This window comes from Mesoplodon bidens (assembly GCF_964165515.1).
Source record: "Mesoplodon bidens genome assembly, chromosome: 14".
Classification (NCBI taxonomy): domain Eukaryota; kingdom Metazoa; phylum Chordata; class Mammalia; order Artiodactyla; family Ziphiidae; genus Mesoplodon; species Mesoplodon bidens.
In genome coordinates this window covers 73,743,237-73,756,530 of record NC_138170.1, presented here as the reverse complement: position 1 = coordinate 73,756,530, position 13,294 = coordinate 73,743,237, and the positions used below count along the sequence as shown (strand labels likewise).

The following is a 13,294-nucleotide window of genomic DNA, read 5'->3' as shown; positions in this document are numbered from 1 at the left end:
GGGCCTGCGCGTACGGAGCCTGTGCTCAGCAACGGGAAGGCCACAACAGTGAGAGGCCCGCGTACAGCAAAAAAAAAAAAAAAAAAATATTGCTGCTGTTACAGTGCTCTTGGAAAAATCTCTCTGAACTTATATTCCCACCAAGGGTGTGTAGAATGCCCACTTGTTTCTCCTCTCACCAATGATGGATTTTACATTCTTCAGTTTTACTGACCTGAGAAGTGAAGAAAAATGGCACCCCACTATTCTTTTAATTTGCAATGATTTGCTGGTGACTTTTGGGATTTTGATTCTGTCACCCTATGTTTTTCTCTTTCAGATTTGTGCCCCCAGCAGTCAGGATAAGCACTTTGATCAGAGTTCTCCAACTCTTTATCCAAGCCAGGAAAAAATGTCTGGGAGGACAGAACCCAGCTGGGTCTCTGCCCTGAATTAAGGTATTATTTAGAGGTGGATCAGCTACCTAGGAAAGTGGAAAGCACACGGGGGTTGCTGTGGCTTAAGGCCAAGTCCCCAGTTTTGTAGGTAGCCTCACCCTTTGCAGGGCAGCCTCAGAGACTAGCCCCCCGAGGAGCTCACAGATGCCTTTGCCATGTGGGCCAGAAGACCTGAGACAGGTCACCCAACTTGGTGACACCAGGTCCCTGGCTCAGCCCCGTCATGCTCCTGCTCAACACTCTGCTGTGGGAACCAGGAGACATTTTGGTCCCAATGTCCTCATGCTCTGGGGCGTCCACAAAGTCTCACATCCTGGACTGGGGGACACAACTTCTGGGTCCTCCAACTCCGCTCCTGACGTCTGTCAGCACCTATCTTCCCAGGCAAAGAGGACAGTTTGGTTCTCTATTCATTGTGTGTCTAGAACAGAATCCCTGGGCTCCTATCTCACCAAGATTGGAGGACTGGGCATTCTGAATCACTGCACATTCTAAGAATTGCCAGTTTTTATTCCAAAAGGAGTTTGTTTTGTTTTAATCTTATGTGTCCACAGAGGTCTCCAAGAAAAATCTAATGGAGACACAACTTCAGACTAGCGATATGCATAGAGGGGAAATGCCTCAAAGACAGTGGCTGTACAGAGGCGACTGGATGGACAGGTTAGATTAGACTTCCAACTGGTTAAACCAGGACTTAATTAGAAAACTGTAAAAGCCACCATTTATTGAGCCAGGCACTATGGTAAGGACTTTACCTACTTTGTTTCCTTTATTCTTAGGCACACCTGACAGGTAGGAATCCCTGTCTCCATTTAAAGATGGAGGTTGACTGGTTAATTAACTTAATCAAGGTCACAAAGCTGGTGCACTGCAAAGGTAGATTGGAAGCCAGGTCTTTATCATGACCCCATATTCTAGTTTCTTTCCTGACCTCAGCGGAGGTGTGTCATCCTTGTCCCCTCAACTCCCAGGATACCTTAGAGCTCCAGGTAAGCTGGTTCGACTGCAGGGTGCGGGTGCAGGGGTTCCTGAGTCTTCTCCCAGACTGGCCTGGTCTGTAAATCCGAGCAGGAGGGAGTTCAGCCACACTGTGGTGCTGTTATACACAGTGACCAGCAGATGGCAGTATCCGCCAGCCTGCTGCCATTTGTCCCAAACCCAAGGAAGGGCTCTGAGAGGTCCCCCGTGAAACTGCTGGAAAAGAAGCTATCTCACTCCCTTCTTCTCGGTCCCTTCCCCTCCCCACTCAAAGGTAGGCCAAGCCAGTGGCCGGGGGCCAGGCTGCAGCCAACCCTGGTGTGGATTCCAGAGCTGTTGTCCTGGGTAACCCGGGGGGAGGCAGCCCTCCATCGGGCATGGGAAATGCTTCTGAGCCTGAGGAAGCCCAGACCCGGACATCAGATGGGACTGAGCCAGAACCCTGATGGGATCTCCCCATACCCACAGCCGCATCCCTGGTCTTTCTGGGGGAGATGGCTGCGGCACATGTCTGGCTGAATGGAGAACAGCACCAGATGTGCTGGTAGGTGGCTCCCTCTGGAGTCTGTTGTCACCATATTCCCTCCCCCGCCCTCCCAGGGACACCTTCTTGGGGGCAGAGCCACAGGCTAACCCTGCCTCCTCAGCTCGAACCCTCTCCAGCTCTGAATCACAACAGCCATGGTAGGTCCAGACTGTGGGCAGGTTCCTGGTTAGGTCCCTGGCACTGGGTCCCATCTTCACATGTTCTCCACCTCTCACAGGTAGACCCTCGGTGGACATTTGATTGTCAACCTCACTGTGCCTTTGGGGATCGAAAGCCAGGAAGGGCCAAGGGACTTGCGGTCCAAGGATAGAGGCCAGATTTGAATTCTGGCCTCTTGACTCTCGGGAACCATCAACATCATAGCCAGGGGGCATCTGTTTTACCTTCCACAATAGTGCTGGGCTGCAGGGACCCAGAACCCCTAACAATGGACAGGGTGGAGGCTGAGCCCTCATCCCTCCTCTTCCTCACCTCCAGGGTACCCGGGGCAGAGCTGCGAAGAGACCTTCTGAGCTGCACAGAGAGCAGAGGCACAGGATCTCAGAGGGGCCCCATCATCCCTGGTGGCTGTGATGCCAAATGACAGGGTACTGATCCCTTTCCCTCCTTGGGGGCTTGGATGCCCTATGTGGGCAATGCAAGGTGTAGAGCAGGGCATCTCTAAGGAAACTTCTGATGCTCTTGTCATCAGACGTGGGGCCTCGTGCCTGGTGTGGCAGGAGACACTGGCTCTAGACTGAGCAGGCTGCAGCAGGAGGGGGGGGTCCAATTTCCAGTGGTCCAAGCTGGGAGAATCCAAGACCAGCTTCCTAAGTAGCATCAAGCCAGTGTGCCAGCTCATGTTCCCAGGTGGCGTGTGAAGTCCCATCAGTAGAGGTGCCTTTGAGAAGTGTGGTGGCCCTCACGGGTCTCATGTGCAGACTTCCCCACCTTCAGAGCTATGAGAAGGCTGCCTGGGATTGGGAGGGAGTTCCCATCACTGCAGGTATGCAAGCACAGCCTGGGTAGCAGTTTGTGATGAATCAGGCATAACGTGAAAAGTTGGCCCAAATAATCCAAAATATTCCTTCAGATCCTTGGATTCTAGGACCTGAGTCAGAAACCTGGTGGGCAGAGAAAGCAAACAGCTTCTGCAAAGGACGGATGAGCGGCAAAGTGCTCTCCGAGGGAAGGATCTGGGGATGAGAATGTGGGGACAGCTCCTGCCCACCCCAGTCAAGAAACACACCCCGCCCCCAACCAGACTGCTTTTCTCCTCCTCCCCCTGTTGGAGCCAGTCTCATCTCCCCTCCCTGAGGAGCTAACAGCTGAAGTCTGGCGCTCTTGGGAGACTAGGGGGGGTGGTCTTCAGACTGATAAAGAACGGCAGTTGGAACTCCAGCCCCAGTTTTCTCCCAGCCTCTCTAAACTTCCTGCACCGGCCCCTGAGCCTCATCCCCAGCTGCACACTGACTGCTGGGGCAACACAGAGGAATAGGAATCCACCTTCAAAGTGCACTTTGCAGCAGGTAGGATACAACTTCCGGGTCTCCAGGCTGGGAACACTAGCTCCCTCCTGCGTGGCCCACCTACCAAAGGCTCCCCGTGTCCCCCAGGAGGAAGCCCCAGGTGAGCCTGGGCCAGCCTGACACTGTGGCCCCAAAAGGCCACCTGCTCACCAGAAGGCCTCAGCTTCACAGAGTCAGGGATAGAGGGCTGGGAACTCCTGGTCTCAAGTTCCTCTGTGCTCAGGGAGGGTGCTGCCTGCACTCCAGCCTGATGCTCAGTCATGGGTCCCAGGGAAGCTCTGGACAGGGCATCCAGAGTCCTGGTCAAGTCAAGCCCTCACTGTGGGCCTGACTCGCTAGGCCATCATGTCACATCATGTAAACTTAGCCATTGGACCACGTGCTCCTACTAGCCCGTCCTACTCTGAGCTCCGTGGCTTTTCCAGTCACGGCAGGCCTTGGTGCTGGTGATGACAGAGTGGGTGCAGTGGCAGGTGTTGTGAGCTCCCAGCTGACGCCAGAGGCAGGAAGGAGCCCCTAAGAGGATGCTTTCCTAATCCTCACCTGGACCTGAGAGTTCTTTTTCTGCCGAGAATTTTCCAAAGAGCTTGCAAGGAAAGCCAGGAACCTCTGCCTCTCCACTGGAGTTGGGGAGGGTGTTGCAGGTCCAGCCCCCCACAATCTCCCCTCCCCTCTGGGCAGCCAGGGGTAACCCTTTGCCCAGCCAAGCGTTGCTGACTGCAGGCTCTGCCACTCACTAGGTGACCTGGGAAAGGGGTTAAATTTCTTTGCGACTCAACTTTCTTTGTCAGTAAAATGGGAATAATAATACCTACCTCACAGGACACAGCAGTGGTGAGAATGAAGTGACATGAGTTACGTTAAGCAGTTGGCAGGACCCCTGGCACTTGGAGAAGAAGCATCATTATTTGGTTAACGGTGACCATTATTAACAGTTATCGTCACTAATTTTTTTTTTTTTTGCGGTACGCGGGCCTCTCACTGTTGTGGCCTCTCCCGTTGCGGAGCACAGGCTCCGGACGCACAGGCTCAGCGGCCATGGCTCACGGGCCCAGCTACTCCGCGGCATGTGGGATCCTCCCGGACCGGGGCACGAACCCGTGTCCCCTGCATTGGCAGGCGGACTCTCAACCACTGCGCCACCAGGGAAGCCCTATCGTCACTATTTGAGAGGAAGGGAAGGGAGCTGGACATGGCCCAGGCTCCCCTCCCTCCCTCCCCTCCAGTGTGGCTGGTCAAAAAGGCCCCCCATCCCCCCTTCCCATCACTTTACTTTGAACCACCTAACAGTGCACTGTACATTCACGTGCATTTATGGATTTACGTGTTCCCTGTCTCTTCTGCCCTTACAAAAGCTCCATGCGTTTGTCCTGTGCATTGCTGAATCCACAACACATGGAAGGCTGCTCACGGTATTTACTGGAAAGGAGGAACGAATAGAGGGATGGATAAACAATGAATGAATGCATCACCGCCTCACTTTACAGACCAAGAAACACAGGTGACAGCAGCTGAGGCCTGGCTCAAGCACACGCAGCTGGTGGGTGGTGGCTCGAGCAGCAGCATCCCACACCCCTCCCCCCAGCAGTCTCCTCCAGAGCCTTCCAGTGCCTAGAAGCTACTTCTCTCGTGGCCATCATCTCCCTGGGGCCCCAGAACAGACTAACAGAGGCAGGGCGACTGAGCCTCCTCTGTGCCAGCCTGTTATCCTGGACACACACCACCTTCCTGAAGTGAGAATCTCCCCATATTATAGATGAGGAAATTCAGTCTCAAAGAAGCTTAATGGCCTGCTCCCACAGGGACAGCAAGAGCACATGGACCCCAACCCGTCCTTAATTCCTAAGCCCCAAGGTGACCTCAAGGTGGAGGGATCACGTAATTAACAAACGTTTATTTGGCACCTGCTGTGCCAAGCCTGGGCCAGGACCCTTCCATTCTCTCCCTCACACAGCTGGAGAAGTCGAAGCCCAGATGATGCAAGGGACTGGTTGTTAAGAGCAAAGCCATGACCAGAACCAGGACTACTTGACCCCAGCTCAGGGTTCCTAGGGTGTTTGTGCAAATCACAGACGAGATGATATGCACAACTTCTGTGCGTGGCTGAAGGAGGGAAGGAGACCAAGAAAGACAGCAGGGATGCAGCACCGGCATCAGCGGCGGGACCGGTGGCTGGGCGGCCACTTATTTGACTGACCAGTGTCTCTAGGGGGCGGCTCTGCCAGAGAGCCTGCGTGGGTTCGTGCAGGGCCGCTCTGTACCGGGACCTCGCAGAGAGGGAGACCCGTGACCACGACCTTGTCGGGGCTCTCGGCCCTCGGCCCCAAAGGCAAGGTGGGTTAAGGCAGCCCCGGTCATCCCAGCCTCCCACCGCCCTTCCTGCGCAGACATTCCCTCGCGAACCTCGGGCCTTTTTCCTCCGCCCCCCTGATCCGCCTGGGGTCCACGAGGTACGACCTTTTGCCAGGCCTCTCCTGCTCCCATACGACCCCGAGAGGTGTGTGGCCCAAAGTCCCCAGCTGAGCGGGCGCTGCGTCTCCGCGGTGGTCGGCAGGGCGACGACTGAGGAGCTCGCTTGGGACGAAGCAGCGGGTGTTGGGGAACTCAGAAGCCTGGGGCCGCACTCGGCCCAGGAGCTCCCCGGGCCGGGCGTCTTCCGTGGGTCAGAGTGTGGGGCAGCCGGGCGAGAGAGGGACTCACGCGGCTTTGGGTCGGGTGGCGTCGGGTTGACGCTGATGGCCCACTCAGAGTAACCGTGACACACTACCCCCGCCTAGATTTCCAGTTCGGTAGCAAATATAATTTTAAAATAAAAAGACGCGCCTGCCCTGCTACGGGGATACGTCCGGCTCCAGCTCTCCGTCCGAGCAACAGCGGATCGTCCATCCGCTGGGCTTTCCTGCATTCGAGGGATGTCCGGGCTGCTGGTGGAGCTAAGCCGACACCCGCCGACGACCACCCTCCCTGGCGCGTCTCCCTGAGATGTGGCCTCCCGGGGACCTACCCCTGCGGGCTGCGAACCCAAGTGCCAAGCTGCCCGCGAGGCTGCGGTCCCGGGCACCCCCTCCATCCATCCCCCGCCCTGCGGGAGAACCGAGGCCCGGGAAGGAAGTACGGAGGCGCCACCCCGAGGCTCTTCACCGCCCGCCCTCCCGGCTCTGCCCGCGCCCCAACATACCCGGTAGCCCGTTTCTGTTAGCCGGGTCCCCTGGGAGGCGGGCGGAAGGTCCTCACTTTCGACGCACAGACGAACTCGGGGAGCCGCTCCCGCGCGGGAGTCCCCTCATCACCCTGGGGCTGCCTTCGTAGTTCCTGAACTCCTTTAAGATCCCGGCTCCCGTCTAAGCGCGTGTTCCGCGCCCAAACCTTTGATTTTCGACCGTCGGTCCTTGTCCCGCTGTCCTTCCGGCCGCTAGCCCTCTCTTCCCTACGGGTCCCCTCCCCTGCTCCGGCCTCCCGCTCCGATCTTTGGAAGCTGTGCCAGGGTGGGGAACCGCGGAACCGGTGATCAAAAACGCGCTTTTGTGTCAACCCTGCGCGCCCTGGTGGCCTCTCTGTGCGCGATGGCCACGGGATCGTGGCACTGACAGGCGAGGCCGAGCCCCTCCGCGGCTGCACTTCTGGCGTCTCGGGCCCCTGCAGAACAGGAGCGGGCGGGGGGCGGGTGCTTCTCCGCAGGGGAGTGGGGAAGACGCTGGGCGGGTACGCGCGGTATCTCGGAGCCTCTGACTCCCGAGGGCGCATTTGGCCCGGGCGCAGCGAGGGCGGAGGGGGTCACTTTGCCCTGGGAGAGCGAGGCGGGGCCTCCGGCCGGTGACACTCCCCTGGCGAGAGTGGGGGCGAAGCGCTTCGGCGTGGGGAGGAGGCTCCGGCCCTGGGCTCAGCGTTAGGCCGGAGTAGGGGGCGCGGCGCTGCCGCTCGAGTGTTCAGCAGGGGGCGCTGCTCCGGGCGTTGGGCGGGGGTGGGGTGGGAGAGGAGGGGGGGCCGCAGCTTGCTGCGCACACTTCCCCCATTATTAAACACTATGTTCAAAAGGCGCCGGGGGACTTCCCGAAGCCACGGAGCCCGCGTCGCCCGCCCGCCTGGCCCTCGGAGCCCATGGACCTGAGCGCGGCCGCCGCGCTGTGCCTCTGGCTGCTGAGCGCTTGCCGCCCCCGCGACGGGCTCGAAGCGGCCGCCGTGCTGCGAGCGGCGGGGGCAGGGCCGACCGGGAGTCCGGGGGGCGGCGGCGGCGGCGGGAGGACCCTCGCCGCGACTGCGGGCGCCTCCGCTGCCCCGGCCGCCGCGGCTCCCGGGCCCCGCGCCGCGCGCCGCGCCGCGGGCTCCGGCTTCAGGAACGGCTCGGTGGTGCCGCACCAGTTCATGATGTCGCTTTACCGGAGCCTGGCCGGGAGGGCTCCGGCCGGGGCAGTCGCCGCCTCCACCTCGGGTTCTGGCCGCCACGGCCGCGCGGACACAATCACCGGCTTCGCAGACCAGGCGACCCAAGGTACTCACACCTCCACTGCGCTCGTCCATCCTGTCGGGTCCTAGGCTGAGGTCACCGCCGGAGCCTTGTCCCGGCACCATTCCATTCGGGGGGCCTTGGTCCCCGCACATCCCAGCCTCAGGTGTTAGAAAGTTCGCCGAGGCCCACGCACCCGAACCCGCAGCGCCTGGACTGTGGCTAGAGCCGCGGCAGCTTGCGGGGCCCGGCCCCGGAGGGCTGAGCCCGTCCCTCCGCCGGGCTGCCCGGGCCCTGCCGGCCGGCGGGTCCCCTCGAGGAGGCAGGCTGTTTTGGAGATCCGGAGAAGCAAGGAGGGGGTCCGGCCCAGAGGGACTGCGCAGTGGTGGTGGCGGCGGCTGCTTCGTTGCTCTGCAGTTCCCAGTCTTGCGGGAGCCGTACAAACGGGGAAACGAGGGGAATGCGGGACACAGCAGGCATCAGACTAAAGTAAATGGTTCTGGAGAGGCTGGTGGCATCACCAGGTATGGGGAGGGCCCTTCTCAGCAGGCTGCGTCTGGGTAGAGGTGTGTAGCTATGGGTGCCTGCCTTGTGCTGGGCCCCTGGGGGAGCCAGAGGTGAAGGACTCCGGTTGTGTAGAGAGGAGAGGAGGGCCAGCGACCCTGCAGGAATGCAGGCCTCTCTGGGACCAAGTACCCCACCTTACTCCGCCCTGAGCCCTCCAAAGGTAGGACTTAGGTGAGACTGTGGTGGTTGGTGAGTGTCATCTGGATTTTATTAATCTCTATTGAAGCCATTAAAACAGACAGATAGGGAAAATTTAACTAATTTCAGGAGGAAATGCAAGTAATTTCGGCCTTAATTCTATCCAGCCAGAGACCCAGAATGGAAGGCAGAAAGGAAGGAAAGGCAAATAGGGCCGGAAAGTAAGTGCTGCTGCAATCCAGGTCCTGCCTGGGAGCCACTGGAGGTTGTATATGCCCGACCCTAGCCTGGGAAAGCAGGTAGAGGCGGGGCAGTGATCAAATCTCTCGTCCCCTCCAACATACACATAACGTCTACCCAGACTGCTTTATTTGGGATACAGGGGCATCCTGGGCCCAAATGGCCTTATAGTCTGGTGGGAACTTTCAAGCATTCTCCGAGGGCCTGGCCTGCATCCTGGATGGGATGCTAGGGTACTCACAGGGAGCCCAAGTCCTGGTGTACAGAGCCGGGGAAGGCCCCAGCCCTAACTCTGCAGAGTGGGCTCCCAGCTGTGGGAGAGGTGAGATGTGCAGGGCCCTAAGCTTGTAGAGGCACCAGATGTTCTTTCGTAGGTCGAGTTAGGCGTTCAGTAGTCTCAGCCTGAGCTAAATCCTTTCCTGGGGAGCTCTGCTTGGTTGGCAAGGCTCGTAAGGCCGCCTCTCCTTCCTCTCTCTGGAGGGAGAGGATGCAGTGGCAGCATCTCAAAGCTGAGAGAGGCTGCAGGAGAAGCTCAGAGAAAGTGTGGCAGCGAGCAAGCCCTTGGGAGAAAGCATGGGGGAGGGGTGGGGAGCGCTTGCCCAGTACCTCTCCTGCTTCCCTCTCCACCCTGAGCCTCAGCTTGGAGCAGGGCTGCCTGAGGTCACCAGCAGCACCCAGACTTCAGACCCCAGGAGTCGATGGCATGGCATCTGTGGTTGGTGAGCAAATCTCCAATAGTGGGGGGAGTCTGCACAGTCTCTTCGCGTTTGGGGCAAAATGAAACCATATGACCTTCTTCAAAGGGAGCTCCTTATCTGCTGCTTGGTGGAATTTCAACTCTTTTTTCCTTTCTGAGCCCCAAAAGAAAAAAGTGCCCACAACCAGAAATCCCAAAGCCCGAGTTGAGTCATAACGGAGGGAAAGAATAAGTCTGCGAGGGGACCAGAGGGTACTGGCGGGGAGACCTCACTCGGTTCGCTGCCCTCACTGCAGCAAGGCAGTCCTGGCTGCCTCAAACCCTTCCCAGAAGGTTGCTTGCGCTCCTTTGCCGCCTTTCCCCTCCGTCGGAGGTGGCGGAAACACTGGGAGAAGCTGAGCCTGGAGTTCCGCATCGCGACCAGGGGCTGAGCCGTGCCCCTAATCTGGGCCTCAGTTCCCCTTCAGCAAAGCGAGGAGGCTGGAGGCACTAAAGGGTCTCTGCAGCCCTGAGGGCGCGTTCGCCTTCTAGACCAGCCCCCGCCTGCATGGGAGATCGTGGCCGGCTGGAATGTCCAGGCTGGGCTGGGGAAGAGAGGTAGCCGTAGCAGTTTACAGGGGACAAGAATTTTCCGTTTTCGCACAACCGCGACTCCGAGGCTCTCTTGGCGGCTAAGCAGGGCCACAGCGAGCAGTCCCCTTACCGCGGCCGGCCGGGCCTCCAGGTCTTGAAGAGGCGCACGACCTCTGATGCGCCCACCGGGCCTTCTTTCTGCCCCCGGCTGAAAATCTGGCCTCCGACCTAGTCTTCGAAAACCCATGGCCCTGGGGCAGGCAGCGGGACTGTAGTGGCCTTAAGTCTTGGTCTCGGGTGCGGGGGTGCGTTCAGTTGATGTCCGTGGGTTGGAAATCGTTTGGCTCGATGAACGAAAACCCAGATCCAGATAATCTAAACCTAAGGCTCCCTTTCTTCTGGACCAGGCTGGCGGCTTTCCGGCTGGAGCCGAGACGCCCGGGCAGGCGCCGGCTCCAGCGAGCCTTGTTCTCAAGTCCAGGGCAGGTGGGCTATTTGCAGTCAGGAGGCCCCGCGGCCAGGCGTGCCGGCTTCGCTCTCACACCGCTCTTTCTCTGTTTCTGCCCGTCCCCGGCAGACGAATCGGCAGCCGAGACCGGCGTGAACTTCCTGTTCGACGTGTCTAGCCTTCCCGACGCCGACGAGGTGGTGGGAGCGGAGCTGCGCGTGCTGCGCCGCGAGTCTCCGGAGCGGGGCCCCGGCAGCGCGACTCCCCCGTTGCTGCTGCTGTCCACGTGCCCCAGCGCCGCGCGCGCGCCGCGCTTGCTGCATTCCCGGGCCGCCGAGCCCCTGGACGCCGCGCGCTGGGAGGTGTTCGACGTGGCGGACGCCTTGCGGCGCCACCGTCGGGAGCCGCGCGCCACCCGCGCGTTCTGCCTCTTGCTGCGCGGAGTGGCGGGTCCCGCGCCGGTCCCGCTGGCACTGCGGCTGCTGGGCTTCGACTCGCGGGGCGGAGGTGGAGCGGCGGCGGAGGAGCGCGCGCTGCTGGTCGTCTCCTCCCGCACGCAGAGGAAGGAGAGCCTGTTCCGAGAGATCCGCGCCCAGGCCCGCGCGCTCGGGGCCGCACTGGCAGCGGAACCGCCGCCGGATCAGGGACCTGGCATGGGGTTGCTGACGGCGGTCATCGGCGGCCGCAGGCGGCGGCGGACGGCGTTGGCCGGGACTCGGGCAGCGCAGGGCAGCGGCGGGGGCGAGGGCCGGAGCCACGGGCGCAGGGGCCGGAGCCGCTGTAGCCGCAAGCCCCTGCACGTGGACTTCAAGGAGCTGGGCTGGGACGACTGGATCATCGCGCCGCTGGACTACGAAGCGTACCACTGCGAGGGCGTTTGCGACTTCCCGCTGCGCTCGCACCTTGAGCCCACCAACCACGCCATCATTCAGACACTGCTCAACTCCATGGCGCCGGACGCAGCGCCGGCCTCCTGCTGCGTGCCCGCGCGCCTCAGCCCCATCAGTATCCTCTACATCGACGCCGCCAACAACGTGGTCTACAAGCAATACGAGGACATGGTAGTGGAGGCGTGCGGCTGCAGGTAGCATGCGGGCCAGGCCGGGCCAGGGAGGGGGCAGCCGCGCCACCAAGGACTCCCCGCTGAGAGCAGCTTCGGGCCGAGCCTGTCACCTAACGTGGCTGCGTGTCGGAGTCTGGCCCGGCGGCCGCACGGAGGAGGGAGAGCGCACGTTCACACACCAACACTCACACCCACACACTTCGTCACTCATGCGCACATTTACGGTGGAAACATCCGAAAGCCCTGGGAAGAGATGACCTTGACGCTACCGAATGTCGCAGTCATGTGTATTTTGCAAACAGATCACCATTGCGCCCACCGCCCCCTTTTGGGGAGAGGATGGCTTTGCATTGCTGTTACAGTAACCGGCACCAAATCGGGTAGAAACGGGTTAGGGAATTGGGGGCTTCAGCATGGGGGAGCCAAAGGGATACTTGAGTCTCATTTCACCCCTTTTTGTTTCTGGCTGAGTGTGGGGCACGGCCCGCTGGGGGGCAGAGTTCCCGGTGTTGCACCTGAGACCGACGGAAGGGCTGTAATGCCCTTTCCGAAGGCTTGCGTTGCATCGGGGCCATTTATTCTGGGGAGGAACCGCTGCAAAAGGCCTTATCTTTTCCCTCGAACTTTCAAAATCTAACATTCTCCCAGTTTTGAAAAGGAACATTTGTCAGAAAGACTGCATTGTGGAGCTTCCCAGATCTCTGCGACGGTCAGCGCCACCTTTTTTAAAAAATACAAATTCCAATCGGGAATGAGCTAGAAAGTGGAAAGAAAATTTTCGGAAGGGGGAGGTGAGATGGGGGAGAGGTTTTAAAGCGCCAGTCTGACCTGACATGTCATCGGGTCGGGGGTGCGTGGCATCTGCCAGTTTCTGCAGCTCCTAAGCTGGGCAGACCGAGGTGTTCGCAGTGCCTTGGGGGCGCGCAGGAGGAAGCTAGTGCAATGTCTGGGGATGGGGAAAGGGGGCGCTATGACTTTCCCTAGAGACCCCCGAGGAGGTTTTCCTAAGGAGCTGGGGGGAGGCTCCTAGGGTTTGAAAGAGGCCCGGAGGTGTCCTGGGGCGGACTCCTGCAGAGGACTGGGGCTTGTCTGCCAGGTAGGCACAGCCCCTTCCAAATGGTGCCCTCGAGTGGCCAACACGTGCTTGTGCTTAGCTATCAAGTCTGTGTCGGCTTTTACGTGCTTTCACTGTATTGTTGCTGCGGTTTTTGGCAGTGCGACAGTAACACACAAAAGTGCTTTTGTGAGATTTCAACTCCCCACAACCCAGTGGTTCAGAGCAGGAGGCAGGTCGGCCCCTCCCCTACTTGCTCCGTGGAAAGGCATCTGCAGCTCGGCTGCTGTGGCCCCTTTAGAAGGGTGGCGGTATGGGGGCTGGAGGTGGAAGCCTATTCCCTAGCCTCTGTATTTTGCTCCCAGGATTCTTGCTGATGGTGGGAGTGTCTGTCCATGTAAAAGGGAGGTCGAACATGCCAGACTTCGTTGTCTTGTTTGGTTCATTTCTGCCTGGGAGTCCTCTGTAGCCTGTGTAAATGGTTGGGAGAGGGAAGAGAAACAAATTGGATTCCACCTGTCTGGGGCTCTGAGGGCTTCCTTGAGAAACCCTGCAGCCCTCTTGGGTCCTCCCGTTTACAGCTGTGCTGGGCTTTCTCCT

At 59.6% G+C, this 13,294-nt stretch overlaps 1 protein-coding gene across 2 annotated transcripts; it reads left to right on the top strand.

Moving 5' to 3' along the window:
* Positions 1 to 7,568: 7,568 nt before the first annotated feature.
* GDF7 (growth differentiation factor 7) lies at positions 7,569 to 11,665 on the top strand (the record flags this gene model as incomplete). Of its 2 annotated transcripts, none has more annotated exons than XM_081253687.1 (2): positions 7,569 to 7,959; positions 10,719 to 11,665. In XM_081253687.1, 2 exons carry the CDS (start codon positions 7,569 to 7,571, stop codon positions 11,663 to 11,665), a joined length of 1,338 nt encoding a protein of 445 aa, XP_081109813.1. The 2 variants fall into 2 exon arrangements, with proteins under 2 accessions (XP_081109813.1, XP_081109812.1); XM_081253686.1 differs by having other exon boundaries at positions 10,707 to 11,665.
* Between the last annotated feature and the right edge of the window lie 1,629 nt (positions 11,666 to 13,294).